This window comes from Daldinia caldariorum (genome assembly GCF_022478825.1).
Source record: "Daldinia caldariorum strain CBS 122874 unplaced genomic scaffold F4812scaffold_3, whole genome shotgun sequence".
Classification (NCBI taxonomy): domain Eukaryota; kingdom Fungi; phylum Ascomycota; class Sordariomycetes; order Xylariales; family Hypoxylaceae; genus Daldinia; species Daldinia caldariorum.
This window is the reverse complement of record NW_025953039.1, coordinates 2,135,764-2,163,041: the sequence shown is the minus strand read 5'-3', so window position 1 is coordinate 2,163,041 and position 27,278 is coordinate 2,135,764. Positions and strand designations below refer to the sequence as shown.

The window sequence follows — 27,278 nt, the reverse complement described above, 5'->3', positions numbered from 1 at the left end:
TCGCCGAGGTCTAGGAAGCAGACCTACATACTACATAGTACCTAGATCGACCACAAAGAACATAGTTACTAACTACATACTAGTATAATACTGTGATCTCTCATCCTTGTCCGGGTTCGACAGCTTTGGTAATAACTAAAGACACCCCACCCATTTCTATCCTCTGTTTCCCCATGCCAGCGTGCAACCATCTACATATTGTACATACCTCTAGGTACCTACTGAGTTGACTTTCCCCTTAGGCCTAGACGCCGTCATTTCCAGTTCGCATTTTCTATGTCGCACCCGGTCTTAATCTTCGAGGGTTGACTGCCCCCAATTGCCCGTGCCAGAAATCGTACTCCGATCCTCTTCCGTCACACCGGATGTTTCACGGAACGATATAAGCTATGGAAGCAAGTCGTGACCTTCATTTCTTCGTATAGAACTTTTTTATATTTTCTTACATTATTCTTGCCTCTGCTTCGAATGTCTCATTCGACTAGCCAGTCGGAACTGCGGGAATTATCGTGCCGTAATTCATATTCCGAATTCAGATCCTAGGGAGACAAGACGTCAGAGACTGCTATAATCGCCATCCGCATTAAGGGACGTTTATGTCCTTGGATTGAGGGGACTGGCCCTGAGTATACCCAGTACCGTTCCATGGTCAACGCTCTTCTTATCCTAGATCAAGCCAATCGCCAAAGTACCATGTGAAAAGTTTTGAGATTTTTAAGCCACTAGACTATAAAGAAAATCAGCCACCACCTCACAGTAATCCGATTAGGCGATTCGGTGAAAGCAATCGTCAAAAATGAATCCAGCAGGAGAACCGACGGGAGACGCGTCCGCAACATCTCAACCTCTTCGGTCGTCGACGTCAGAAGAGAGGGATGGCGATAATCCGGCGCCTAAGAAACCGATCGTTCGGAAACGAACAAAGACGGGCTGCCTTAGTACGTAGTAATCTCGTGCCTCTAAATTATGTGAATAGTACCAGCTAACTGCCGTTAAGCCTGTCGGAAACGCCGAATTAAGTGTGATGAAGGCAGACCGACCTGTAATAATTGCTTGAAATCAAAGCGGCAGTGTGATGGATATAACCAACGAGTCGTTTTCAAAGATCCTCTGGGTGCATTTGCCAACGCCCCCTTTGGGCCGATACACTATCCAGCTCCTTCTCCCCAGGCATTGGTAAGAGAGCAGCAGCTATCGGCAGCGCAGCAAAAGTCTTCATCGCAGGCCTTACAGATCATTGCCCCTAAACCGCCTATGGGATACCCTCAAATGCCTGGATTCTACCCCGGCCAAGTTGGACAAAACACGTCACCTATGAACTTCGACCCCAGCGGACTCGGATCTCATCCTTCCCAGTCAAAATATACCTTCTTTCCACCGACCACTGTCGACGCATTTTCACAACAACAACAACATCACCAGTGGAGGCAAGAACAGCCTTCGAATTTCGGCCAGCTACCATCTTCTATTGCTCCTGAGAATATTGCCCGGAATGGTCCCCCTATTCCACCTCCGCAACAACAACAACAACAACAACAACAACAACAGCCAGGCAATGTCCATCTAGATAAAGGCAAGGCTCGTGCCGAACTTGAACAACCTATCCAAATTACGGAGCCTGTATACGAGGAATGGGAATACCCCGTGTCGGACGACGAGTCTATGGCAGAGTCGGACGATATACTAATTAGTGAGCGGCGCACTTCTCTCGACTTCAACGAATTCGGAGTAGTTGCCTTCCAAAGGCTCGACCAGCCATACGACATATTCGGAACTCAGACGAGAACGTTCTCGGCTTTCGCTTCCGATCTCACGACATATGAACCGTCGCCGTCCAATTCTCCCTTGAGCGATAAACAAATAGCAGGAGTATTCTGGCATTTCGTAAACGTGACCGGACCTAGCATTTCCATGTATGAAAGGTATCCTATTGATCCGTCGCCGATCTTCCAGGGCCAACCTATACCTAAGTCTCGTCAGCATATTTGGACCTGTAAGTCTGCTTCAACTCTCATCAATTTTCGTCGCTAACACATACCAGATACGTTCCCGGTTCTCTCTTTTACTCACCCGGCTCTCCTTCATGCCATACTCGCAATCGCAAGTTTACAGGTTGCAAAACTTCAAGCTGTGCCACCTACAGCATCTCTCAAGCATTATCACCTGGCTTTGAGGAGAATCGCGCGGAACGTGAGCCGACCGACAAGGCGGGCTCAGCCAGCAAACCTGGCAGCAACACTAGTATTGGCATTTTATGAAGTGTGGAATTCCGACCATGACAAATGGAGCAGACATCTTCTAGGAGCGCGGTTGATCATTAAAGAAGTGCCATTCGCCGAAATGACTCGCGCCATGATGAGAATTAAATGCCAGCAGAAGATCCAAGAAGCGCAACAGCCTCCGATGGACGCTTTTGGGATGTTCGCGGCATACGAGGAGACGGGTCCCTTGCATAAAGACTGGGACCAGCTGGACGTCCCGCTACTGAGGGAGATAACCGGCAGGGATATCTCGTTTGACGAGTTAGGGATGGTCCCCGAAGAGCGCAGCGCGTACCCCAGGTCGAGGTTCCAGCAGACGGATAAAGACATGGAAAATTACCAACAGTTGAGCGACCTCTTCTGGTGGTACTGCAAACAGGACGTCTACCAGAGCGTCCTGGGCGGAACAAGGCTATTGTAAGTTTCGCATCACGCTGTGCGCTCCTATCATGTCCAAGGTATACTTTATATGTCTATTTTAGCCGTGTTCTAACCAAAGCCAAGCCTCGATTACGATGCATGGACTCAATGTCCGCCACGAGCCCCAATAGGAAGACTAGATGCTATGTAAGTTCACCCACCCATTTTATCCGTCCCGAGAGGGAGAGGGAGTACTACCTCTACCTACGTACCTCCTTAGGTACCTAACCTAAGGTAGCTAACACGGTTGGATTTATTTAGTTATGGCACGTACGACCACCTCATGCTATTGCTTGGCCGCCTAGCAAACTTCACGTCGAAGGACCTAAGCCGAAAACGGGAAGCCCTAAAAAAAGCAGGCGGACCCGGCGCGAACCCCGGCCGCGGGGGTTCTCCGGGTATGTTTCCGGGCATGGTACCCCGACACCCGGGGACGGTAACGGTGCCGATGGGGTTCACCCCTCCGAGGGAGACGTCGCCGTCGTCATCATCAGGTGATGGGAGCCCCGAGAATATCGACCTCGACGCTAGTACCGCCGAGGCGTATCGCGAGTGGGAGGAGATCCGGCGGGCCTTCGAGACGCTGCGGAGCCACTTCGGCCCGGAGTTCGAGGCCCTCGGCACCGACGTGTACCCGGCGCGGGCGACGCCCTTCGGCCTCGCCGCCCACTACAGGACCTACTCCATCGCCGGCGTCTGGATGAACTACTACATGGGCCTCATCGTGCTGCACCGGGCCCACCCCACCATGCCCCCCGTCGCCATGGTCGCCGCCGGCATCTCCGCTCGCACCACCGCCTCCTACTGCATGGAGGTCGGCCGCATCGCCGCCGGCCTCGAGGAGAATATCGCGCACCTCGCCAACGTCAGTACGCTTATGGCGGCTGCGCTGATCGAGTGCTGTTTTCCGCTGTTCGTCGCAGGGATCCAGGTAAGCTGCACAAAGTCCTACCTACCTAACCCAATTCCCCCTTCCCCCCTTTCTCTCTCTCTGTGCCCCTCTTTCCCCGTGTTATCTAGATTGCAACATACTTACCCGAAACGACCAGTACCACGACGACTTCCAGCGGCAATGGCTCATCCAGCGGCTGCACGACATCGCGCGGCTGACAGGGTGGCAGTCGGCGCGGCAGATCGCGGTGGGGTGCGAGTCGTCGTGGACGAAGGCGGCGCAGCTGGGGCGGGGCCCGGCGTACGCGCGGTCGGTGAACCTGAACGCGGAGCCGCCGGGGTCGGTGTGGGTCAGCGCGCGGCGCATCGACAGGCGCATCCAGGAGGAGAGGGACCACGGCGCCGGCGACGAGTCCAAGATCGTGCTCGCCAAGGGCGAGAAGGCCTCCTACGCCATGGGCCTGCTCGCCGTCGAGCACGACCTCGAGAAGCTCGACCTCGATGCCAGCGAGCTGGATCGCCGGTGAAGAAAACTAAACTTAAACTCTCTAGTCTGGGTCGGATTGGGTTGGGTTAGGTTAGGTTAGGTACCTCCTAAGGTAAGGTAAAGTAAAGTAAGGGGTCTACGGAGGGAGAATAGCTTAGGCACGGTAAATAGGTGCTTATGTGACGACGAGGGAAAAGGGAGGGAGGAGGAGGATGGTGGAAATTTTGGATTTCCTAGTTTTAAGGGAGAGCGATATAACGAGGAAATGGATTGCTATGTTTCATGATTATATGGGTTATTAAAAGAATGGGAGATGGATGGATGGATGGATGGATACTTGGAGTAGGCGTCTTAAGGAGAATTCGGCTGATTACGTTGGATGCGTTTACCTATGCGAAATAAAAAATATAGGTTCAAAAGGGAGGAGGGACCAACGGCGGACAACTTTGCTTGTATGAGATAGCACATCGGGTTTTGGCGAAACTTAATACGAAGTCCACCTCCTTCTCTAAGAATATCCGCGAGTATAATCAAGCTCTCGACGAGATAGAATCTTTCACCCTAATCCCTTGTCTACCTAGGTAGATAATTGTACTATGCTGCAGTTCCGTTAGTACTAGGTTCTTGTGGTCCAACCAACTCCCTGTTTCTCCCTTTAGTTGGCAGGTAGTCTCTCCACGACTTGGGCCATCTCCTCATCCGTGTATATCCTGAAACCGCGCTCTTTAGTTACACTCGCCAGCTGCACGTTCTTCGAGTCGAGCTTCTCCTCCATCACTTGCTTCAGCGTCTTCAGGACTAGCGTCTCCGCATCTTTGATCGTAAGAGACTACCCAGTAACGTTAATCAATGCCCGAGTTAAAGTCAGCTCAGTGGAATATAAGAAATGCGTGTGTACCTTGTGGTATTCATTTTGTAGTTCTGCTTGGGCACCCTCGCTTCCGGAGCCGATGGCCTTGGCGTCGTAGCGGTAGAATGTGCCGCTAGGTTCGGCGTGGTAGAGCTGTGGGCCGTCTTCGTCATAGCCGGCGATCAGGAGAGCGACACCGAAGGGACGGCTCATGATGCTCTCCTCGCCGTCGGCGCTCTCGCCAAAGCGCAGAGCGAGATCGCAGATGGCCTGGGTGCAGCTCTCGACGCGCAGGTTCTCGTTGTAGTTGAATGCGTGGTTCTGGCACTCGACACGGGCGTGCTCGACCATGCTGCGGGCGTCGGCTTGCAGTCCGGACATGGCGCAGCCGATGTGACGGTCGATCTCGACGATCTTCTCTACGGACGAGGTCTCTAGCAGCGTCGACGTCACGCGCTTCTCTACGCCCAGAACCACACCCTCCGACGTTGCGACGCCGATTGCTGTCGAGCCGAGTTTGATAGCCTCAAGCGAGTATTCGACCTGGAAGAGACGTCCTTCGGGGGAGAAGGTACTAGGGATGCGACGTTAGCATCAAGTTTGGGGTGCGAAGGGGGGGATAACGAGGGGAACGAAGTGGTTCGGAAAGTCGTACTTGATACCCCGGTCTGGTTGACGCCCATAGCAATTAGTTATTTATATATTTATTATAGTTACAGGAAGCTTTGGGTTTTGGGAATAAACAGTTGGCTTACCGTATTCAGATCTTGCCATAAACATCTTGGAAGATTTATAAAAAAAGACTTTCTATAAACGAAGGTTATGGGGTCGTTAGGTCGAGAAGTTATGCGTCGGTTTGAAATGAAGGGTTTGGTTTGAAATGGGGAGCGGGAGGTCGAAGAGGCTACGGATTTACTTGCGTTTACTTCAGTGCTACCTAACCTTGGGTGCGGTACTGCTAGGTAATAGGTACTATGTAAGCTTCCAAAGCTCAAGGCTGCTGCCGTTTACGAAGCTCGGGTTTAGGTACCTGTCTTGTTTGCATAAATCGGGGGTTTAATCTGGAGCTTAGGCCACTAGCACTTAATACCTGCCGACTGGATAAGATACCAGGCAGCTAGGGTACCTAGTATTACGTATTATCGATAAGATATGCGTTTAAGTGCATGCATATTGTAGTTTTACTATGTACCATAGCGGCAGCGGGGGTTCCTATTAAACGGTTCTAAAAACGTAAAACCATTCCTGTCAAAACCTGCACTCTTTCAGATTCAACGTTTCTAGTAAATAAAACGATTCTGGAATCCTAGAACGGTTCTATATTGAGATAAGCCCTATAAAAAAAACTGCTGCCCCCAGTGAGGCTCGAACCCACCACCTTTGGGCTTTTTTTTTTTTCGTTTTTTTCTCACTAAGCTACTTTTGGTTTACTTTACTTTACAGATTTAATTCACTTTACTATTTTAAGTTTACGGTACTTACCACTAGACTAAATGGGGATTAATGTAAACCTTATTTGATTTCTACCCTTATAACCTTAATACAGCCGAAGATTTCCCAGCCGCGCAGCCACCTGCAATTCGATCAATTTGATCAATACAATCCATTCAATCAAGACAATTAAGACAATTAAGATCAAGACTCTTGTTGAGCTGATTCCGAGCCCTGCCACCTCCCATTTAGAATAGCTGATTGAATTGATTGAAGTTATGGATTGAAGGATATATGTATTTAAGGGGTGTTGGTATATGTAATTAATAAGATGGCATATGCATATAAAAGGTAGTATGTTTTGGTTATAAGAATGCTTTTTTAGAGGTGAAAGTACAAAGGCGATGTATACCCCCACTTTTATGGGGTTTTAACCAATTAGAGCCACCAAAACTATGAACCGTTCTATTCAACAGAACTATTTTACGATTAGAACCATTCCCTAAAAACCCCTCTGCCGCTACGGTACCTAACCTTAAATACCTTACCTATATTCCTATATACACTTACATACCTCTAATATATTACCTAGATCTCTGTCGATAGCGTCATATGCTCCGAGACCGAAAGTTAGGGGCTTAGAAGAAAGCTGATGTCCATCCTATGGTCTCGATTCATTTCGGCCATCTCTACAGAATGGACCCCTTTTTCGATTTTGGGTTGGCCCTTTGAACACATGTGTATCTCATTAAGCTCACGATACGCCTGCACACTGCGGAGTAATATACAGTATAGCCACAGATACACCTAGAAGTATTTGTATGTCTACGCCTTATATATGTGCTAATATGCGCCACGTGCTTAATCAAAGGGCTTTCGGTCATCGTGGACTGTGCCTTGGGTACCATTTCTTCACTTAAGTAACATGAACAAGTCCGACGTCCATTTAGTGGTACTAAAATCATCAGTTACCCTTCATTGGCCTCCTTGAGTAATATTAAGACTACTGATATAGATTGATCATACTAAAACAATCACAGCAAACTAGAATTTTTCTTTGTTATCAGGGTTATGGTTCCGGAACCAAACTATAACGTATAAAATATTCTCACGCAAACAAAGACTTGTTCTAACTAGTAGATATCATATTTCTTACCACCCTATATGACCTTAGAAACTAGACGACTACGTCCCTCGAAATCTTGTTCCTTGCTGTATCTTGACTATCCAGGTTTCATACCATGGCACACCTTGCTGAGACTCCATTTGTCGATTGGCCAGCAGTTCGATACGCTGAATTGATTAAACTAGATCGGCTTGCGCCCAGAGTCCATCTTGTAAAGCTGGCCGATGCCTCTGAAACTCGAATGGTCGCTAAATACGCCTCTGGCGATTCAGCGAAGGGAAATATAGGGAAAGAGATAAACATATTGGGAAGGCAGCAGCTTCACCCTTCTATACTTCCTGTCGAGTGTATCATACTAGATGATAACAATTGCGTTATTGGGATGGGAACTAAATTCGTCCCTGGCGGGGATCTTCTTCGTAACAAAGACCGAGTCTTTAAGTTAAAATGGCTCCAGCAGCTTACGGAAACTCTGGATTTTCTTCACTTCAAGCAAGGTAAAATTCTACAACGTGTTACAACGTGTCACAACGTGATAGATGACCATTACCTAACGCGGCTCTAGGCATTGTCCACGGCGACCTCCACTTGGGTAGCCTGCTGATCGACGAAGCTGCCGACAGGCTTGTGCTATGCGACTTCAGCAGGGCAAGGGAGGCTACGGAGATGAACCTGATGGAGGAGTTTTGGAGTGTTATGTGGACTCTCTACGAGTTGGTCACACTTGACTTCGAAGCCGAGGAAGAACAATTGCAGAAGTCATACGCCAAGTATGGGATATATAGCTTGGATACCGAATCCATAGAGAAATTGCCGAGCTGGCCGGCAAGGACAAAGCTGGATTGTGATGCAGAGATACTTCGAAGCTATATGCGGGAGTGGTTGAAGAGGCGCGTGGAAACTTTGCAATTTGTTGAACCAAGAGAACCAGACCCGATGACAAGCTTTTCGAGGCATGGGGAACATCAATGCGAAGAGCCAACTCACGGATGCCAATGGGGGGCCAAGACGACACGGTTAAATTAATAATGTCATTGATCGTTTGGGTAACAAAGGCTTTATTTACTTGGGTTAAGTTGGGTACCTAGATAGTTGACTCTTGTCATTTGATTAAAGAATAGAAATAGAAGAGAAGAGAGAGAAAGGGTTTAACTGAGGTTGTAGATGGAAAAGCTAAACAATGGCGTTAGAGTTGAGAGTGATGAAAGGTAAAAGGACGTAACTACCACCTATAGAGGTTAGATAAGGTTAGGCAGGTAGGTACCTAGTATGGAAGCATGTTTTTATTGGTGGTCAACGCGCTTAACTCGAGTTTCGACGCGACCTAGCATCAGCCAATTATCGATAAGGCTCAATCGACACAAGCTTTAAAGCCTTACAAGCTTAAAGCCTTAAACCTCTCCCACCTAAAAAGCTACCCTGGACCTGGTTATCCAAAGAAATACAACATAGCATCCGGACCCGGAACCACTGATGATATTGCCAGCAAAAGGCGTTCCCAATGTCGCCTTATAGCGACAATGTCTTCGAGAGTCTCCAACTACTCAGAGAGGCGCACAAATGGCACCAGCGATAATGATACCAACCCCCGACCCCGCGCAAGTGCTCATACTTCAAGAGCTTCTCAATCTCAACACGATCAACGGTCAACTCGCTCCCCCCAGAGTGCCAATATCAATCCAGCTCATAAACGCAGCGCATCAGGAAACCCTCGCCCGGCTAGTAGGACTGCAGAAGAACGAAGGACCGAGCGCACGACAGTGACTACGAAAGAAAAACTCATCTCGAGGACAAGGAGCCCCGATAGACGGTCTAGGGATGCGCCTCCGCCAGAAAAAAGGAAGTCGAAAGAAGCGCCTAAGCCTCGTCACTCTGACACGAAATCGAGAGATTCAAGGACTGATGTGCCGCCTAGTATGTCTCAAATGAGCAAAAAAATAACACCTTGAAAGAAACTCGAAATTTGGAGCTTAGACTAATTTCTTTTGACTGCCAGCATCATGGGAACCCGTAGCTAATCTTACGCCGCACACCTCTGCGCCCCTTGCGATACGTGTATCCATACCCCCTTCCGCTTCAGAAGCGCCGGTCTCGCTGCAACCACAGCCTCTGCACGAGTTATCCTTAGAAGCCCAGGAGGCCGCCATAATCGAGGATTTATTATTTGTTTTTATGGGTTATGAGGGACAGTATATTCGCTATGCTTATTCCTACGACCCCAACGAGGAGAGGGACCGACTGGCAGGACCTGAATTCAAGATCCTTCCCGGCCTCGATCCTAGTCTGCAAGACCTCACTCTATCGATGCTCAAGATGGCTACTTACTACTCGGCCCTTGAAACCTTTGTTGACGTACAGAGTAGGGAAGAGTTCGGAGCGGTTAACCATGCCCTATGTGCCGCGATCAGGAAATCCTTACACGACTATCTGATAATGGTCGCCCAGCTGGAAACGCAGTTCTTGACCAACGAGACCTTCACCTTGCATCTCCTTAACGTTCATATACTTCCCACCAGTCAGATGATGTTCCAGCTTTATTCATTAGCTCACGAATTTCTCAAGAGGAACGCGCTTTTGGATGACGAGAGCTCGGAGGATTCAGATCCTGACGACATTGAAAATATTCTAGAAAATCTAAAGCGGGGTGGTGATCTTGTACCTGGAAACATGACCGGAAAGAAAGTCTGCAAGGGAGGCGTGGTTATAGGTCTGATCACTAAGAGATTGGAAACCATGTCTGGGGACCCTGCTGCTAGATCGTTATTGACGTCCTTGTTACGTGATGCTAGCCGACCATACATGGCGATGCTGAACGAGTGGTTGCACCATGGCGAGATCAAAGATCCGCATTCCGAATTTCTTATCAAGGAGCAAAAAAGTATTAGGCGCGACAGGCTGGAACAAGACTACACTGACGACTACTGGGAAAGGCGATATACCGTTCGAGAGCACGACATACCTCCACAGTTGGTAGCTGTCAAGGAAAAGGTCCTGTTGGCAGGGAAGTATCTCAACGTCGTGCGGGAATGTGGTGGAGTTGACGTTAGTAAAGTCGCCCAAGACGTTCCTAAGTCCTTCGATGACCCGCACTTCCTCGACAACGTCAATAATGCATATGCTCACGCGAATGAATCGCTCATGAAGTTGCTCCTAACTACTCATGCCCTTCCCGCCAGGCTGCAGTCGCTGAAGCATTACTTTTTCCTGGACCCATCCGATTATTTTACCTATTTTATGGAACTCAGCGCATCCGAATTGCGAAAGCCGGTAAAGTCTGTCAATATTATCAAGCTACAATCCCTACTTGATCTTGTCCTACGGCAGCCAGGAAGTATTGTGTCGATGGATCCATTTAAAGAAGATGTACATGTCGAGATGAACGAGGTCGGCCTTATAAAGATGTTACAACGCGTCGTAAATATCACAGGTATTGAACAAGGAGAGGCACTACAGCCTTCAAGCAGCCAACCTATCGAAAACGATAAGAATGCTGTCGGCTTCACATCGCTACAGCTCGACTACACGGTACCGTTTCCCGTGTCGTTGGTCATTAGCCGGAAGACAGTCTGGCGTTACCAAGCGCTATTCCGTTATCTTTTGTCGCTAAGATACCTGGAGTCACAGTTGGCTACTACATGGCAAACGCACAATACAGGGGTTGTTTGGTGCCACAAGTCGTCCATAAGACGGATCGAGATCTGGAAGAGGCGAGTGTGGACTTTGAGGGCGCGAATGGTGGTTTTTGTCCAACAGTTGCTCTACTTTTGCACTCTGGAGGTCATTGAGCCCAATTGGCAGTCTCTGATGTCGAGACTCAAAGCTAAGGATGGGAGTATAGATGGGTCGGGCAAGCCGGACCGGACTGTGGATGAATTAATGCAGGACCATGTGGATTTCTTGGACACTTGCCTGAAAGGTTGCATGCTAACCAACGGCAAGCTAATTCGAGTAAGTGGCTTATGAATTGTTGCGGTTACCGCGTTCTCCGCTCACAATATTCTCAGATCCATTCGAAACTAATGCAGACCTGCACCGTATTCGCCGCTCATATGAATTGGCTGTCGCGCGAGCTTGAAAAGTCAGACCCAGATTTGATCGGCCCTATAAAACCGCCAAATATGACCGACAAGGAGTGGAAACGATTCCAGGCTATAAAGTCCCAGAAGTCGCATGGCGATAGCGGGTCGACCAGCCAGCTCCAAGATGAAGAGACTCGGGTGAACAACCTATTTGAGATTATCAGAAACTGGGAGAAAAACTTCAGCCGGCACCTGCAAATCCTCCTAGATGCTCTAAACCATTACGCAGCCACCGAGACCGTGGTTCTATTGAGCTTGTGTGCGAGACTAGCAACAGCTAACCAAGGAACCGACTTCTCAGGTCCACGTAACGAGGAGGACGTCGCTGCGTAAGGTGTCTCGTGTGTCTTGTGTCATTTTATGGAGCTTCTTCTGACACGATGCATCAGCCCGGGGCCCAGGATATATTTCACGGATTGAAAACTTATGACAGGCGTTTAGGCGACGAGAAAATAGTTGGCGTAAGGCATAGCTGTGGGCTACGCAGTGTGAGAGATAAAGATACCTTGGAATTATGAATTAATCGGTACTCCAAATATACATGAACACCCCCCCTATCCCTTCTTTGGCTAGGACTTAGGAACTAGCTCTTTGGCCAAGTATAGGGAAAATGACTTTTTATGAAGCTTCCCTTACTATCCCTACCTACCTATTTATTCATGCGCGTTTACTATCATAATATACTATCATAATATTTGTTAACGTGCTGTTGCCATGCGAGATCCTAGTCACGGGGTAGGATATCAGAGATTTTTATTTTATTGAGTGAGGATATGACTTTAAAAGAATTAGTCGAAATTATATGCGCCGGTTGATGCAATGTAATCGTAGCCGCATTCGTCGCCATGTATATATATATATATGGTACAAGCATTGATACGCATATCTCATAGGTACCCCCTTGTTCTATTTTCCTCCCTCCTTTTCCTTACCTACCTAGGTAGCTAGGTAGACCCGCAACTTCTTGCGCACCTTACCGATCAGCAGCAAGCTCCTCCTTGACGATCCTCGCGAGCTGAGCCTTATCGACGGTTTTCCCGTTGAGGGGGCCCTGGGGGGCCAGGAGGGTCTTCATGACGTCGCCGAAAGAGGGTCTGGGCGGAGAGCCGACGACGAGGTCGGCGGGTTCGGGGTCGGCGGCGGCCTCGCTGGTGAGGGCGGTCAGGACGCCCTTGACGACGATGCGCAGCTCGTCCTCGGACACGTCCTGCACGCCGCTGGCGGCGACGTACTCGCCGAGGATGGCGACCTGCTCGCGCTCCTTGTCGACGAGGTCCTGGCGCCCCGCGGCCTGGAACTCGGCGGCGGCGTCGTCGCAGGCGCGCTGGGACTTGCGCAGGAGCACGACGAGCTGCGCGTCCGTGGTTATCGGCGACGAGGTCTTGGAGGCGTTGAGCACGGCGGAGAGGACGGATCGGATCGCGGTTAGGCGGGAGGCGTCTTTGGCGCGCACTAGGAGGAAGGGAGGGAAGCTTGGTCAGTAAAGATTGTGCCTTTGCTTTTTTTTCTTTTTCTTTTTTCTTGTTTGCTTCGTCTGCTCAAGCTTAAAAACGTTGTTTTGGTGTTACGCACTCGCCGTCTTCAAATCGCCTTTAATCTTTTGTAATAGAGGAGGCGGAGGCGGTGCCGCCTCTTCGCTCGAGTAGAACCGTGCGCTGCTGCATCTGTGGCTCGGGGATGTGATAAAGGAAGAGGAGGAGGGGTATGTGATGCGTGTCCGTAGTCGTAATCGCTCCGCGACGCGGTTGAAGGGTCGTAGGGACGCCATTATGATCGGATTACTTTAGGTAGGTACCTATTACTCGTGTACCTAGACCTAGGTGTGGTTTGGGTCCGGGGATAATTATATTCAGGGGAGACTGGATGATGTCGAACCAATCGAGTTTGAAATTCGGTACGGTGAAAAATCCCGGGTCGGTCAGGCTTACCTTGCCTAAAGGTAACCGGCGATATCACGATCGTCGCTGAGCGGTGGGAAGTTAGTTGTATGAGCAAAACTTAAAAAAAAGGACTGGAGCTCTCCGAAATGTAGGTGTAGTGTATATGCGACTCTACTTCGTACATAGTAAAAAACAAAAAAAAAAAACAAAAGGAAGCTAGAGGGGAACTGAATTAAGTTCTAGAGAGACCCCCATTGGCTCCCGCCTTCCCCCCATGTATGCACGCCCTAACCTTAGGTAATGTCCCTTAAGGTTGTAAGTCTTTTTAGGATGATGATCGGATTATAGAATATCTAACTAACAAGCTTTGCCTGCCGGAGGGAAGACATGGATGCTGTTTGACTGATGAGGTATGTATTTAGCAAATGAGATTTCGTAGCGAGAGAATACATACCTCTAAGGTACCCTAATAGGACGTCATTTACGACCCATATTTTTTCCCCATACTGATCATGATAATGGTTGCTACGTTGATCGACGGTCGGGTTATTTTTTTTATATGCTAAGGCGCCCCCAAAGAACTAAAGGGCCACACACACACCAAGTTCATACCACCGACTCCCAAAGCCCTCGCCAACGTTTCAAGGAGATATCAAGGAGATATTATTATCTGCGTCATATTAGATAGCAAATAGCAAATAGCAAAAGAAAAAATGATCTGAAAGATGTCACCTGATGGATAATAGCAGCGAGATTTCTCCCAGGTAGCAAGGGTCGGGATGGGAATTTACATCCGCGGTAAGGCCCACTACCATCACCTACAGCCCAACGGTTTTTGTCCTTGGCCGCCACTTCGTTACACGGTCACATAATCAATCACAATTACCTGCCCGGACAAAGGCTCGTGATAGAGTAGGTAACACGGAAAGCTACCCGTGCGGTTGAAATAGAGGTAATATATTTCAACCGAGATGAGCCCAATTTTTCAGTGATTGGCCCGGAACGTTAGGTCTATAATCTTAGAAGAGAGAGGGAGGGAAGGCCGTCTCACTCTCTGTCTCTGTCTCGTCACTTGCGATTGTAACGTTCGTAGATGGTGACCAGGTCCCATGTTGTCTTCCGAACCAGCAGGTAGTAGCAAAGCTAGGTAGTGTGTGTAGTCTCATCAATCTAAAACAACGGCATTTTTTTCAGAATTTGGAAACAAAATAGGACCGGGGGTGGCCCACTGGTGGTAAGTTGGTCCGCTCGCAACTAAAGGAGGCCGGGAATGCGGGCGGAATGTGCGATCAAAAGGGGACGCCGTGACAGCGGCTCTAGCCGCCCGTACCTGCTTTAGATACTCAAACGGGGCGTGTTTCTTGATGTTAACCAGTAAGATTGTTCTTACCTAGGTAGGTACCTTAAGTAGGTAATGTAGTGTATGTATGTCAGGTGTGTGTATGTATCTATATGTGCGTGTTACGCATCGAATGTACCTTTTATACTTTTTTTATACTTTATTTTTTTTTCTTCTTTTTGCCCTGTATACCCTAAAGTACATACGTGTGTTAGTTACGCATGAACTCGATGCCTATCGTGTTGGGCAGGAGGTACCCTATGGGTTATCCGCTTGATTGGGTTGAGACACAACGACCCGAACTAGCTGGACCCGAGACTCTGGTAGAAGGAGCAAAGGGGATCCCATGATTTGCTGCTTCCCTTTTGGCTGCAAACCTTAAGCTGACCTCATGTCGTCCCTTCCAAATTCTCTATTCTCTATGTTTTCTCTCCACTTGCCCCTCTCCGTCTTCGCTGCCTTCCATGCTTTTACAATATACTCCATCTCTACTTGATCCATACACCACCATACACCATCCTCCATATCCCATATTCCATACGTCTAGCCTACCTGTATATTATATCATATACCCTCCTTGAACATCTTTCAAACCCCACAGGGCCCAATGCTGTATCAACGTATATTCTACGAATGCAGTTCTGTCCTTATCCGCTGATTGCCCAGCTTACAACGTACGAAGCCTGGTCCTTTCCCCACAAGGCATGTAGACGACAACCTGTGGCAGCCTCATCGACATTCTATACAATTTCCATCATACAGTCGAGCCCCCGCCCTTCTTTTCCGCCATAAACGAACGAGTAAGCGACCCGATGTCGACCCGATTAGTCTGGCCTGCGTCTGCTTTGACCCGCCGTATACCTTGCCTCTCCACCGTAGCAAGGTTTCTATCCGTAAGAGCCGCCAAGCTAGTTCCCGCCGATTTCAGCGCCGCGGCTTTCTACCCACGCATACATACCTTGAGTAGCAATTTATTAGCCTGATATCAAGTCCGACTGTCGTTGGGAGCCTCAAATAGGGATACTTACAACCGAAAATACGGCTACCATTTTGTAGTACTCATCAGCATCCCCCATGATTCATTTTGAACTTTCAAGTTGAGGAGCTAGATTAGGGTCTCACCTTAAGTGCAGGGTTACTAGCTTCTGCTCTCGCCTGTGCCACCAGGACGTGAAATTCCGTAATAGTCATGCTGCGAATTGTCAATAACCACGTTCGCACCCAAACATTCTATCAAGCAAGCCGGCATTGGGCTTACTTACTTAAGTAGCTCTGTGAACGGGTACAAGGCTAGAGATCCAAGCAACAATCGAACATTTTCTTGGTTGTGGACGCCAATATCAAATTCCCTCGGATCTACACGAAACGTCAGGACCAAAATATTCGGGGAAAGCCAACGACAACATACTATCAGACCAGCCGCACATGGGCAAGGGGATCACTGCTCAAAAAAAAAAAACAATTAATTAGCAAATGCTTTTATGTCGGTCGAGCTGGGGGGATTGGGATTTGGTTTGGAGGTTTACTCCGAAGACGAGCGCCATGATCAGGCGCGGGAGGAATAAACCCAGGGACAGATGAACCCTTTAATACTTACTACGCTCCTCGACTTCGGTAAAACCAGCTTGTCTCATCCAATGCCCAAGATGCCGTGGTGCCTCAACGTTTTTAAGCTGCGACATTGCTCGGCTGTATTTATCTGACCATTGTCGAAGTGCGTGACCTGTTAAAAACCCCTGATGAGCACAAGCACGTCTAGCTTCAGAGTTCACCCCTCTTACCATCTGTTAATCTACCGTTGTCAGACTGTGCGTTATAATCGATTTCAACCATTTGGCACCATCCGCCTTTGCGCAAACACCGGAGGATATCACACATATAGTCTTGCCATCGATTCCGGTCGATGCCGCCAGCTACAAGTCTACTATTGACGAGGTCGAAATGATTGGAGGGGAACGAAAGTCTGCAAAGGGTTCAGTTGATATTTCCGGACTGATGATCGGGTATTGCGGTGCTTACGGCATATTCAAGTTGTCGACATTCAGGTAAAGGTTCTCGACACTCTCTTCAGGGTTGTAATGATGGGGGCTCACGTCGATGCCAATGACCTGCATTCTTCATTGTTAGCTTCTGAAGAGCCTTCAAATCATATGCATATCCTCTCGCGTATCGCCTGTTAGCATCAAGCTCACCAAACCAGTCTTGCATTTGAATTGCGCTGGCTACAGCGGCTTTCTGGCTCTGGCTTGCGGTTGAGGAGACGTCGCCCCAACAACAATAGCTTGACACATCGCAAGAGAAGGTATAGGAGTTTTCCTCTCAGAGATGTAGATGTTAGAAAAGGCTCTCGCGATGAGATTTGGTACCGAGTATCGGGGAATCGTGGAGTACAACCAATGCAAAAAACCGCTATATACGTGCCTCGCACCCAGGATTCTCCCAAGCCACCTGGAAAGCCCACATCCCCGTTCCGAAGCCACAGTCGAGTACTCGCCTTAGGGCGCCCATCGGTGGGAAGATAGATCTCCCGTCAAAAACTTTGGCCAAGACGTCGTACTGAATGCGCAAGCGAATAGTCTCATCCTACGGAAGGCACGTCGGCATCAGTCTGTGGGTCCGAATCGAAAAGGAGTCTTTAGCGTTTGCAGACCTCGTCAATAGGCACAAGATATATCCTACGGTCTACTGAACAGCGCTGGTATATCCTGTTGTGATGAATAAACGTTTCGCGCACTTCCTCGGTGACCTCTTCGGTGTCGGCGTGCCTATTGGAAGTTTAGCGAGCAGAACACTTCTGCTAAAGCTTTGTGGTATATCTACCTACCCAGTCATTTTATAATAACGCTAGCTCTGTTGGGGGGAACTAAGCAAAATGTCTCGTTAGGGATACCGTGAGGCTGTCTTACAGCTAACAGACTATGTGTTCGAGATGATGTGTGGCCTGGATGAACAACTATAGGCTCCCGAATGACGGCTTTTATCCAGTCCGGCATCCTCGGTTTGGGCTTCCAACACCACGAATGCTCACCACCCTTTCGATGAAGCGGCCGTCTAATCTCCTCTTCACTAGGTACATGGGACCGTTAGTAAAAAGTGGTATATTGCAAGAATAATAAAGCTGCTTAGGCATGTGTGGAGCCAATGGCCCGGTCAAAACCACCACATTGGTCACACGTCCACAGCTTGCACCCCACGAGCTTTCTGCTGATCCTGGGTACTACGGTTACTCCCTATGTAATGCATCAGACCTTCCTGGCCAAACTAGTTCAGCTATAGACCATTGAAGCATAAGGGCAGGCATCAGAGTTCCCTAGACCTGTTCCTCTATCTATCACACCATGACCCAATGCACCCGCACTAGTTCCCGTCTCTCTCTTGCATTGTCCATCGGAAAGAAAGACATTGCTGCCCAAGCCTGCTTCTTTACTTGTTATTCTTGGCATATACTCCGCCCAATGGCTCCTTGGTTTAGGTACTGCGGAGGTTCACATTGCATTGAATGACATATAGCGCAGAAACGGTCTTATATCTGGCTAGGTGGGATTAAGCAGCCACGTATGAGACTCAACGTATGCTTATGATTGATCGTACCGGTTCGGTAGCCTCTCGGTACTATAGTAACCATTCTTTAAAGCTGCTGACAGTTTACTGTACTGTGCTTCGTGTGGTAACAACACGATCTGGTCAAGTTGATGCGGCCGCAACCAAGGGTTTGGATCTCTGGACTGTTATGTAGCCGCGTTCAGCGCGGGGAACTTCCCAAACCCAAAAGATTTGACAGCGGCAATAGGGGATAAGAATCAAGGAGGTCCTCAGTGAGCGTGAAAACGGCTCCGTCTACGTATTTTTAGTTTGGGTTTAGACGAACCAGCAGAATTACATGGAGCTGTTGCGAAGGGAGTTCGGGGATCCAGCTCTCTGGACTGCCTGCGGCTTCGTTTCCATGTGCCCCTATACGGAGTACGCGCAGGATGACAGCTACGCCAACGGGTACTCTTAGTACTCGCAGGCCTTGGTTGTGTCTTAGGACTCTTACAACATCCCTTACCGTTGGATGTCCTGGAAAGCTATATTTCAGGACCCCTGACAACTGCTACAGAAAAGACGCACGAAAGTCTCGAGTAAGCATGCCGGTTGCAGCCTGAGTCAGAAAGAATATATTACACTCTCAATCAATCAATCTACTACATATTACGGATGTGCTCAGTCGCAGATGAATTTCACGTACATGACGGGCCAGGATGAGGACAGGGATGAAGACCTCGAGTGGCCTGCCTGGTTACAGCAACTTGTTCGCAAGGTAACTGGCCCGGACCATTTATGTACACTTAGTATTAGTACATATGCGTAAGGGGAGTAGGCTCACCCGGGTCCTGGGACGGCGAGATTGGCGTGACGATCGCGGTACCTACTATTACTCACAGCTCATTATGTGCGACTACCCGGACGGTGAAGAGATTACGGGATTTCCTTCTTTCAGTATGGCTTCCTCACACCGCCACTGTGGTCTGATGTAAACTAAGTTTAACAACCCGGCTAGGAATCAGCAATGGTGGTTGACCATCAAATGGCCGTCTCCCCTAGTTCGGTTTTTGGTCTTGGACAACAAGTTGCACGCAGCGTATCTGGGACCACCAGGGGACGTTTATTACGCCTCGCACTCATCAATATGGGCTAAAGGATAACTAGCATCACAGGAGATCAGAACAAAGCGGGCCGTTGCAGTGGAGATAGCATTGAGAGGGACGGCGCTAGAAATTTGGGGGGGTGGCGGCGATCTCCAAGTGGCCGGTACAGCGGTACCAATACGTTTTTAGACTGAAGAGTTACAGTGCCGTACTAGCCTCTGGTGCAGAGGTTTTGCCATCAGCAGGAGAACAAAATGGAAAGACTATTCTATATTGACCACACCCCTCAACGACTACAGTTCTATGTCGAGAAGCGTAACAAGAACCTCGATATCGAACTAGATAGCTTAAGCAGCTTACAACTCGACTATTCAACTTGTTGAAAAAAAAGGTTACAAGAGCTAGGGCTGGCCAAAATCAACATCCACGTTTTCTGGTGAGGGCTCCTTGCCGAGACGAATGGCAGAAGTCTATTCGTTGTTCGACACTAACAAGTTACCCCTGGTCTATAGGTAGGATTATGGCCGGAACAGGCCCACAGGTGGTTAAAGCCTCTGTGCCCTCATACATACAGTACTACACACGCACGCAATTTTCCCTTGCTGCTGGGATAGCGCCCGCCCCTCTGGATCACACTCTCATGCTTTGTGACGGGTCTCCATGTAGGCCACGGTTGAACTCGGCTTTTCCGGGACTTCGGTTTAAGTTATGGCTCCTAGCAAACCTGCGATCTCGATTATAGCCTTGTTGGAGCATCTCAATATCTCGCAGGCTGATCTGTACTGTCTTCACCGTCGTTAAAAAACCTTCGTCATCATCGCAATCAATGTGTCTTACTCTAGTGAGCCATGCATTAGCGTGTACCAGAGTATCGGGTCCAGACACTACAGGCGTGATCGTATCCGGATCTAAAAGGAAAAAAAAATAATTAAAAAAATAGCGGGAAAGCACCGGTTTCGACAACTAATTTACTAATTTGGACCAGCCTCACTCTCCGGTACGATGATCGCCAATGGGAACCCTTGTATATCATCGCCCTGGGAATCTACCATTCCTTGACAACCGTGGCTACTATCATCTCGGCTACTACATACTATTGTTTGTAGAGAATAATAAACCGTACACTACTTGTAATCAGGGATCCCGTCGTAGCAAGCACAAGGGAGTCTCCATCACGTGCGAAATTGGGAGGTTTATGGAGGGAGTTTGGCATAAAATACTATGTATACATGGCCCCTTGTACCACTAGCCCGAAGGACTGGATCTATTTCCCGGAGGAGCTTGGCTCGCCTCCCAACGCTAGAAATTGAGGGGTCGGTTAAGAATTACCTAGGGTGCTACCCTGCGGGAGAGTCTACTTACGTTGGGAACCTCTTGAGGCTAGATTGGCTTGCAGTTCTCCCGTACCACGAGCCACCCTTGATTGGCTAAGCCAAGACGTCTTGAGTTCCCAGCGGGCGGGACGCCGGCTGCCAAACCTTCCTCACCCCTTTCGGGTGCGGCAGCATGCAGACGCGAGGCGAGAGTGCCTTACCGCGTACGCGGGAACGCCTTACATGACCGTTGCGACTCTGGACTCAAGGCTTGGGAACCTGGAGCGTTGAAATTGCAACGAGGCTTCTTACCCAGCAGGCCGGTAAGTCGATCTCACCGATGGATGGCCTGACGACATTTCCGCAGGAGTGGTTTGAGGATCTGTCTCGCCTCTTGCCGTCTGATAGACAGATGCCTTCCCCGTGGAGAAGCAAGACGAAACAAAACGGGCCTATCTACACAATCTGGCGCGCCGCCTACTCGGGTCACCCTGGATCGGCCTTTCAATATTGCTACATAATTCCCATAATTTGTTTTCCTAAGCTCGCCGCCCGATTACAACGACGTAGATCTGGAGGCCTCTTACGATGGCAGGTTCGAGCAGAGCATCTGCCGAGTAGAGCGGCATGCTATTCTTCCCCCAAACCCATCACCGAGCATACGGTGGCATAGCATGCAGGCTGTCCCGTACGGCGACATAGGGTACCTAATGCTAGTATATCTAAGACATGGGTTTCTGATACGCGGAGTAGAGTCCATGGACGTCGACTTGATAGGTACGAATTCGATACCGCACCTGGTAGAAAGGAGGTGGGTACGTCCAGTAGGGTGACAACGGGTAGAGTAGTAGTCCCGGACATGCAAAAACATGCAGCATGAGCTGTTCTTTGGGCCCCCAACCCGCGCCATCATTCTGATACGTCAAGTTTATTTTTAATTTGTCTTTTCCATCATTCTCTTTTCTTCCCCTTCCATCTTCTTCTATGCCGCCCTCGCCCCTCCTCCCCACACCCTCCTTCTTTCGGCGCCTGCTTCGGTGTATCAAGGAGGCGCTACTGGACCTTGTCAGTCGTTTCGACGTCGGTAAGGCAGGACACGCGCGTGGAAGCAACGCGAATGGGGGGGAAATAAGGGGGGGGGGGAGGAAGAGTATGGGAAAAGGGCATAGAAGAGAGAGCCATGTTATGTATGGAGAAGGTGGTACGTAACGCCCCCCTGGATTTCCTTGAATTTCCCTGGATTTTGGAGTGAATTTAGGAATCTACCTGCCGCACAGCGCAGGCAAGGCAAGGCAAGACGAGGCGAGCAAGCAGGGAGGAGGACAATGTCGGTGGTCCCGACAGTGCGTCTTTCGGGCAGACCCCCAATCGCGGGCCGTCCGGGGACTCGGTCGGGGGGTCAAGTGTGGGTTTGACGTGGTTTTCCCTTCAGGCCTTTCTGTTCTGCTGGGTCTTTGCCGGGTTACTCTAGCTGGGGTCCGTATTGTAAAGATGAGTTGATATGTGATAGGTCACATATCAGTTTTTTTATTTTATTTTTTATTTCCTTTTACCCTTTTTTTTTTCTCTCTTCTTTTTTTCCCAACCCATTCCGCTTCCCACTTACATAGTATCTAGTGTATTCCCCCGAACCCTGCACCTGGTCTCTTAATCCCTGACCCTGACGCGCTGTCCCTCTTTCTCGGAACCGTCTTTTCTGTCAACCGTTTTTAATTTATTATTATGGGGTTCTCTCTATAGGATTTGGATTCTTCGTTGCCTTTTCTTATTTTATTTTTTCTTCAGTAGCTTGTGACTTGACCTTACTTTCTTAGTAAGCGGACGTCAACTCCCGTCATTACGTGGTCTTCTTATTATTTCATGTTATAGAGGGGTTTTTTTTTTTAAAAAAAAAAGATCCTAATTTTCTTATTGGTGCTTATTCTTATTCTATCTCGTCTCATACTTCCTTGCTTGGCCCGCATACCCGGTAATGATTGGGGAGGGACGAAGATGTCAAGTTTCCAGAATACTACGCTCTTATTAGGTTAGGTTGGTAGTTATTGGTTCCCCGGGCCCTGGTAAAAGCTAGAACCAGTCAGTCCCAACCATTACTAGCCGCGGATGCTGGACTTCTGGGACTTTGCTCCTGACAGCCCCGACAGCATGGTATGGCATAACATAAGAACATGGGAAATGGGGCGTGGGACATGGGACATGGGTATCGCGTTGGTGTTGGGAAATAATTCCGCTGTTACCTAAAACATTTTCTTCAATGCTGGATACCTACTATGTACCTAATGTACTATGCTTGTATGCTGCATGGGTTCAAGTTTACCTAGCTCAGCTCACGGACCAGGAAATCAAATCCTACCCTACCCTCACAAGAGTAGAATTAGGGGTGGGTACTATGTACTATGTACATACATCGCACATGGTTGTTATCTACGATTTGCCTGAGTGCGAGTTCCCGTGTTAGGCCCGGCGCTGTTCCATTCTGTCGGTAACAGCTAAAAACCTCAGCACATATATACCGGAAATTTTCAATTTTCTTCGTAAACATCCAAGAAGGCGGGAAAAATAAAATAACGAAACAGAACAGAACAAAACCAAAAAAAAGGACAAAACAAATATCCTCAACAAGAGTATGCATGTGCTCATAGTAGTAGATACATATAACACGTACATATAGGTATAATACCTATATAACTTAGGTAAGTACGTACATACATACATTATGTACGTCTTATGACTGATGACTTACGATTTATGAGGTACCTTAGGTAGGTTTCATGGCGCATATCAGTCCTAAATTTCGCAACCTGACGTACTTGTGCCGTGCCGTGCCGTGCCGTGCGTGCGAGCGTGCGTGCTATGCCAATGCTATGCTAATGCCAATGCCAATGCTATGCCAATAATACCATGTTATGCGAAGCTGAGCCGCGCAGCGCGTAGGTACGTGTATGCTCTGCGCTCCGTGCTTCTCTTTCTGTACTTCTCTCCTTTTTCTCCTTCTCTCTCGCTCGCTCGCTGTTGTAACACTACTACTACCAATTTTACCACTTTAATGGCCAATCCGCAGTTCATTGCCCCGTCTACTCATACGCGTGTAATCTAACAAGATCATGCAATTCGATCAAATGCCCATTTCCGTAATCCGTACCGCCATTTTCCATGTCATGATGAGACGTCTGCCCTCATTTCTTATTTCTTCTTATTACTTATTTCTTTCTGTTCCGGTTTGTTCCGTGCTGTCGAGCCGTCGAGCGAATAGCAAATACGAGAATTCTCTTTTTTTTTTTTTTTTTTTTTTTTTGCTTGCTTCTTCTCTAGCAGAATCAAGCATTGCTAGGTACCGCACATTTTTGATGCCGATGCCGATGCTGATGCTGATGGGCGGATAGATAGATGCATACTAAGATAGGTACCTATGCATAGTCGTATGCATGTAATATGAGAAAAAGACAGATTAAACATGCGGACCTCCTTTCCTTATTTGCTGCTCTTTGGACGTTGCCGCGCAGGTAAGTAGGTGTGCTTAGCACCAGGTGAACACAGGGTTTCTAGCCTTGACAGTCTCCAGTCGCTCGACAATCACCTTTCGCCTAATCCCGTCCATGGTCTCGGCCGCGGCGTACCCCAAATCCCCTTCCATATCGTCCTCGTCGTAAGCGCTTCCGTTACCGTGGAGCTTCGCGGTAAGCGAGCTGCCCGTCGCGAAGGAGTACCGCCGCTCCTTGCGGGGCGTGTACATGTTCATCTGCGAGCGCGACGGGCCCTGGTAGCTCGACCGCGGGGGACGCGAGAGCTGCAGGAGGGTGGGGGCGCTGGTCGACGGCAGGGCGTCCAACGGGTTGGAGGACGCAGTTGCTCCTCTATCCGGGGACTGCTCGTGGGAGCTTGCGAGCTCGAAACGCCCGGGGTTTGGCAGCGGGCTGGAGAACCCGAGCAGGTCATCTACGGTGGTGCTGGGAGGCGCTGACGAGTTGACCGCACCAATGTCCATCTCCTCCTCGATGGTCCCGCGAGCCTCGGGCTCTGCCCTGCGGCGCGCTTCGGATGACGTGGCGCGCATGGGTACGGCCACAGGGACCTCGACCAAGTCGTCCCATACGCACACCCTTGCGCGTCGCGTAAGCTCTAGCGGGCCGTGATCCGGGGTCTTGAGCGTTTCGACAACGTTCCAAGCCTGTCCTTTCATTACGGCCATCTGCCTGGAAAACATCTTCTCCTGGAAGTCCGGGTCTTTTTGGAAGACCTTTCGTAGCTCGAGCGAAGTCTGGCTCCACCATTGCGTTGAAGTGAGAAGGGGGAGGAAGTGATCTCGCGTTTTCTGCGAGAAAGGTCGGCCGATAAGGTCGACTGGTAGGAAAAGCCAGCCGAAAGGGAAACTATCAAGGGTAAGCTACATTTCTTAGACGGCATGGGAAAGAAGGAGGGGGGGTAAATAAATAAATAAATACCTTCTCCATGCGTCCGGGTGTTTCCATGGCCATGACAGTGAATTGTCGATCGCGCCGATTGAGATCTTGGGATCAGGAACCTTACTCGTGCCAGTCGCATTCATAGGTTTCTGGGCTTTATAAGGGTTAGGACTTCTTGGTTTCCCCCTCTTTGGTAATTGCACAGGCCTTGCAGGTTGTTCTTCGTCTTCTTCCCCTACATCTAAGTTAAGCTGTGGGGGTTCGGAAGTGATCGAGACCGCTTGAGCTTCCCAATCGACCTTTACCATCCAGTTGTCGAGACCTCTATCCGTATTGCGCATGATGTAATCTAAAATGACGAGCTTTTCGAGCTCTTCCCGGAACGATTGCTTCAGCGACTCGGTCCACCTGAAGTTGCCGGGCCCAAGAGGTTGTTGTTCAGGACTATCGCTTTCATTTTCACTCTCACTACCGTCATCACGAGCAGGTGTACTGGACGGTCGACAGCTCTCTGTCCATCTCCTTTGCCTATGTCGATGTGTCTCATTTGAGCGGAAGCTAGACCAATGTTGATCCGGCCAAGGGTTTTCCCTTAGAAAGACATTGGCATCTTTAAATCCTTTAAGGAAGACTTGAAAACTCCCAGGCTTTGCAGGGAGAGGTTTCTTCTTCCTGTAGTAGTTCCGACGGTCCCAATACGGATAGTGAAAGGACTTTGATGATAGCCAAACAACATCGGTATAAGGAACTATGTGAGTACGGAGCTGGCAATCGAGAACATACGCTGCCGCTTCGCTCACGTATGAGAGATTGGGTATTAGACTAGGTACAAAATAAGTCAGGACCTTGTCTTTTTCTACATTATGCCGCACCGGTCAGTACTGTACTTACCATGCTCGACCAAAACAACAAGGAAATAAATTTCGGTGAATCCACTTGTTCCACTTCGGGTTTCCGGCCGCGTACGGTTCTTCGTCCTTGGGCTTGAATACACCAACGATCTTACCGTCGGTGTTCCGCGCGAAATAACTCCCCGAGCTACCCTGAGTGATCAAACTCGGATGCATACCCTGATCAATAGCAACGCGCACGCTTTCGACGATAGCTTCGAACTCGGGTTTGGACATAGGGGGCTCGGGCATGGTGGCAAGCGTTTCGGCAGTCGCAGGTCGAACACCCTGAGGGGGGTGAAAGACGCTGTAATGAATTTCCAGGCGCTCTTCTTCACCCGTGTTGCCCCTTCCCTTCCCCCTCTTGAACTTGGAAGCGATCTCGTCGGCCCATCGTTCCAGACGAGCGTTGATAGCTTTGAGATCAACACCGGAGTTGCTTCGCCTTCGCTTCGTCTGGTATTTGAGTTTCGAAAGCACTTTGGGCGACGTCATGCCCGAGTGAGGCCTCGGTTGGGTGATAGGTGCATAGCGAGGAGCGGATTGGGGTTGAAGCGACGCGGAGCTCTGTGCTAAGGGGTCATCTTCGGAATCGTCGTCGCTAAACTGGTCAGCCTGGGCCAGGCGTTCATAGCCGGTCGTAGCCGGCCGACTTGGAGGCATTGTCGGGCGGGATTCCGGGGCGTAAGTACGTACGTCGTACGGATGGGGCGGGTATAAATATATGAGTTGTGAATTTAAAAGGCTTTGGGTTCGGTTGGTTTGGGTTATCCTTGGAAATTATTGCATTCTATTAAGGAAGATAAGATGAACAGAAAAAAAGAAAAGAAAAAAAAAGAGAGAGAGATTGGAATGTTAGGCTTTGCGTTTGGTCCTGCCCCTGATTTGTGTCTCGTAGGAGGTATCTACCAGGTAGTTAATTTAATTTATTAACTTATTATTTTTTCCCCAACTACGAAGTACGGGGGGTCAAATAATATGAATAGAATGTACGTAGCAAAGAGGGACTCATGAACTATACACAACAACGCCAAGTATCTGTAACACAGAAAGAGAAAATTAAATAAAAAAGAGGATAATACAATTGGCGTTGGAGAACTGGTTGGTGTATGTAAGTTGATGTTTTTTCCTGGTCGGAGATGGATGTCGAAACACGTCACGTCAGTAAGAAGCGTATTTCCTTAAAGAAGGCATTAACCTTGGGTTAGTAAGATATTGGGGTTGGGGGGGGGGGCCCCCCCCCCCCCCCCGCCGCCGGCAACCCGGGGGGAGAGGAGGTT

The 27,278-nt window shown here is 49.0% G+C and overlaps 9 protein-coding genes across 9 annotated transcripts; 4 read left to right on the top strand and 5 right to left on the bottom strand.

Annotated features, from left to right (window-relative positions):
• Nucleotides 1–796: 796 nt before the first annotated feature.
• F4812DRAFT_456853 (uncharacterized protein) lies at nucleotides 797–4,099 on the top strand (the record flags this gene model as incomplete). Its single annotated transcript, XM_047937061.1, has 6 exons — nucleotides 797–938; nucleotides 998–1,993; nucleotides 2,042–2,678; nucleotides 2,766–2,828; nucleotides 2,943–3,612; nucleotides 3,731–4,099. 6 exons carry the CDS (start codon nucleotides 797–799, stop codon nucleotides 4,097–4,099), a joined length of 2,877 nt encoding a protein of 958 aa, XP_047793157.1.
• Nucleotides 4,100–4,560: 461 nt separating this feature from the next.
• On the bottom strand, nucleotides 4,561–5,953 carry F4812DRAFT_419198 (nucleophile aminohydrolase). The gene is made up of 4 exons (XM_047933320.1): nucleotides 5,665–5,953; nucleotides 5,565–5,577; nucleotides 4,958–5,483; nucleotides 4,561–4,888 (listed from the first exon to the last, which is right to left on the bottom strand). Exons 1-4 carry the CDS (start codon nucleotides 5,687–5,689, stop codon nucleotides 4,715–4,717), a joined length of 738 nt encoding a protein of 245 aa, XP_047793156.1. The 5' UTR covers nucleotides 5,690–5,953; the 3' UTR covers nucleotides 4,561–4,714.
• A 1,490-nt stretch (nucleotides 5,954–7,443) lies between these two features.
• Nucleotides 7,444–8,614, top strand: F4812DRAFT_280819 (uncharacterized protein). The gene is made up of 2 exons (XM_047931012.1): nucleotides 7,444–7,963; nucleotides 8,032–8,614. Exons 1-2 carry the CDS (start codon nucleotides 7,582–7,584, stop codon nucleotides 8,490–8,492), a joined length of 843 nt encoding a protein of 280 aa, XP_047793155.1. The 5' UTR covers nucleotides 7,444–7,581; the 3' UTR covers nucleotides 8,493–8,614.
• Nucleotides 8,615–8,854: 240 nt separating this feature from the next.
• On the top strand, nucleotides 8,855–12,272 carry F4812DRAFT_280534 (Spc98 family-domain-containing protein). Its single transcript, XM_047931010.1, has 3 exons — nucleotides 8,855–9,380; nucleotides 9,463–11,414; nucleotides 11,471–12,272. The coding sequence occupies exons 1-3, from the start codon at nucleotides 8,987–8,989 to the stop codon at nucleotides 11,876–11,878; spliced, it is 2,754 nt and encodes a 917-aa protein (XP_047793154.1). The 5' UTR covers nucleotides 8,855–8,986; the 3' UTR covers nucleotides 11,879–12,272.
• Nucleotides 12,273–12,518: 246 nt separating this feature from the next.
• F4812DRAFT_456849 (GatB/YqeY domain-containing protein) lies at nucleotides 12,519–13,313 on the bottom strand (the record flags this gene model as incomplete). Its single annotated transcript, XM_047937060.1, has 2 exons — nucleotides 12,519–12,997; nucleotides 13,118–13,313. The coding sequence occupies 2 exons, from the start codon at nucleotides 13,311–13,313 to the stop codon at nucleotides 12,519–12,521; spliced, it is 675 nt and encodes a 224-aa protein (XP_047793153.1).
• A 2,205-nt stretch (nucleotides 13,314–15,518) lies between these two features.
• Nucleotides 15,519–17,757, bottom strand: F4812DRAFT_456848 (S-adenosyl-L-methionine-dependent methyltransferase; the record flags this gene model as incomplete). Its single annotated transcript, XM_047937059.1, has 10 exons — nucleotides 15,519–15,704; nucleotides 15,887–15,956; nucleotides 16,027–16,120; nucleotides 16,362–16,487; nucleotides 16,546–16,727; nucleotides 16,784–16,872; nucleotides 16,991–17,082; nucleotides 17,182–17,347; nucleotides 17,415–17,529; nucleotides 17,678–17,757. The coding sequence occupies 10 exons, from the start codon at nucleotides 17,755–17,757 to the stop codon at nucleotides 15,519–15,521; spliced, it is 1,200 nt and encodes a 399-aa protein (XP_047793152.1).
• A 5,391-nt stretch (nucleotides 17,758–23,148) lies between these two features.
• F4812DRAFT_419181 (uncharacterized protein) lies at nucleotides 23,149–23,998 on the bottom strand. Its single transcript, XM_047933319.1, has one exon. It carries the CDS (start codon nucleotides 23,418–23,420, stop codon nucleotides 23,160–23,162), a length of 261 nt encoding a protein of 86 aa, XP_047793151.1. The 5' UTR covers nucleotides 23,421–23,998; the 3' UTR covers nucleotides 23,149–23,159.
• Nucleotides 23,605–24,155, top strand: F4812DRAFT_280498 (uncharacterized protein). Its single transcript, XM_047931009.1, has one exon. The coding sequence runs from the start codon at nucleotides 23,810–23,812 to the stop codon at nucleotides 24,086–24,088; it is 279 nt and encodes a 92-aa protein (XP_047793150.1). The 5' UTR covers nucleotides 23,605–23,809; the 3' UTR covers nucleotides 24,089–24,155.
• On the bottom strand, nucleotides 24,156–26,794 carry F4812DRAFT_280600 (phosphatidylinositol 3 and 4-kinase-domain-containing protein). Its single transcript, XM_047931011.1, has 3 exons — nucleotides 26,000–26,794; nucleotides 25,148–25,930; nucleotides 24,156–25,075 (listed from the first exon to the last, which is right to left on the bottom strand). The coding sequence occupies exons 1-3, from the start codon at nucleotides 26,659–26,661 to the stop codon at nucleotides 24,223–24,225; spliced, it is 2,298 nt and encodes a 765-aa protein (XP_047793149.1). The 5' UTR covers nucleotides 26,662–26,794; the 3' UTR covers nucleotides 24,156–24,222.
• Nucleotides 26,795–27,278: the final 484 nt, after the last annotated feature.

Coding starts and splice junctions, on each gene's coding strand:
- F4812DRAFT_280600 (XM_047931011.1), bottom strand. CDS start 26,661: ATGCCTCCAAGTCGGCCGGCTACGACCGGCTATGAACGCCTGGCCCAG. Junction 25,931..25,999: donor TGTTGTTTTGGTCGAGCATG/GTAAGTACAGTA, acceptor TTTTGTACCTAG/TCTAATACCCAATCTCTCAT. Junction 25,076..25,147: donor CACCCGGACGCATGGAGAAG/GTATTTATTTAT, acceptor TACCCTTGATAG/TTTCCCTTTCGGCTGGCTTT.
- F4812DRAFT_419198 (XM_047933320.1), bottom strand. CDS start 5,689: ATGTTTATGGCAAGATCTGAATACG. Junction 4,889..4,957: donor TACAAAATGAATACCACAAG/GTACACACGCAT, acceptor GTTACTGGGTAG/TCTCTTACGATCAAAGATGC.
- F4812DRAFT_280498 (XM_047931009.1), top strand. CDS start 23,810: ATGCAATTCGATCAAATGCCCATTTCCGTAATCCGTACCGCCATTTTC.
- F4812DRAFT_280819 (XM_047931012.1), top strand. CDS start 7,582: ATGGCACACCTTGCTGAGACTCCATTTGTCGATTGGCCAGCAGTTCGA. Junction 7,964..8,031: donor TTTTCTTCACTTCAAGCAAG/GTAAAATTCTAC, acceptor ACGCGGCTCTAG/GCATTGTCCACGGCGACCTC.
- F4812DRAFT_280534 (XM_047931010.1), top strand. CDS start 8,987: ATGTCTTCGAGAGTCTCCAACTACTCAGAGAGGCGCACAAATGGCACC. Junction 9,381..9,462: donor AAGGACTGATGTGCCGCCTA/GTATGTCTCAAA, acceptor TTTGACTGCCAG/CATCATGGGAACCCGTAGCT. Junction 11,415..11,470: donor CCAACGGCAAGCTAATTCGA/GTAAGTGGCTTA, acceptor CAATATTCTCAG/ATCCATTCGAAACTAATGCA.
- F4812DRAFT_419181 (XM_047933319.1), bottom strand. CDS start 23,420: ATGTATGTATGTACGTACTTACCTAAGTTATATAGGTATTATACCTAT.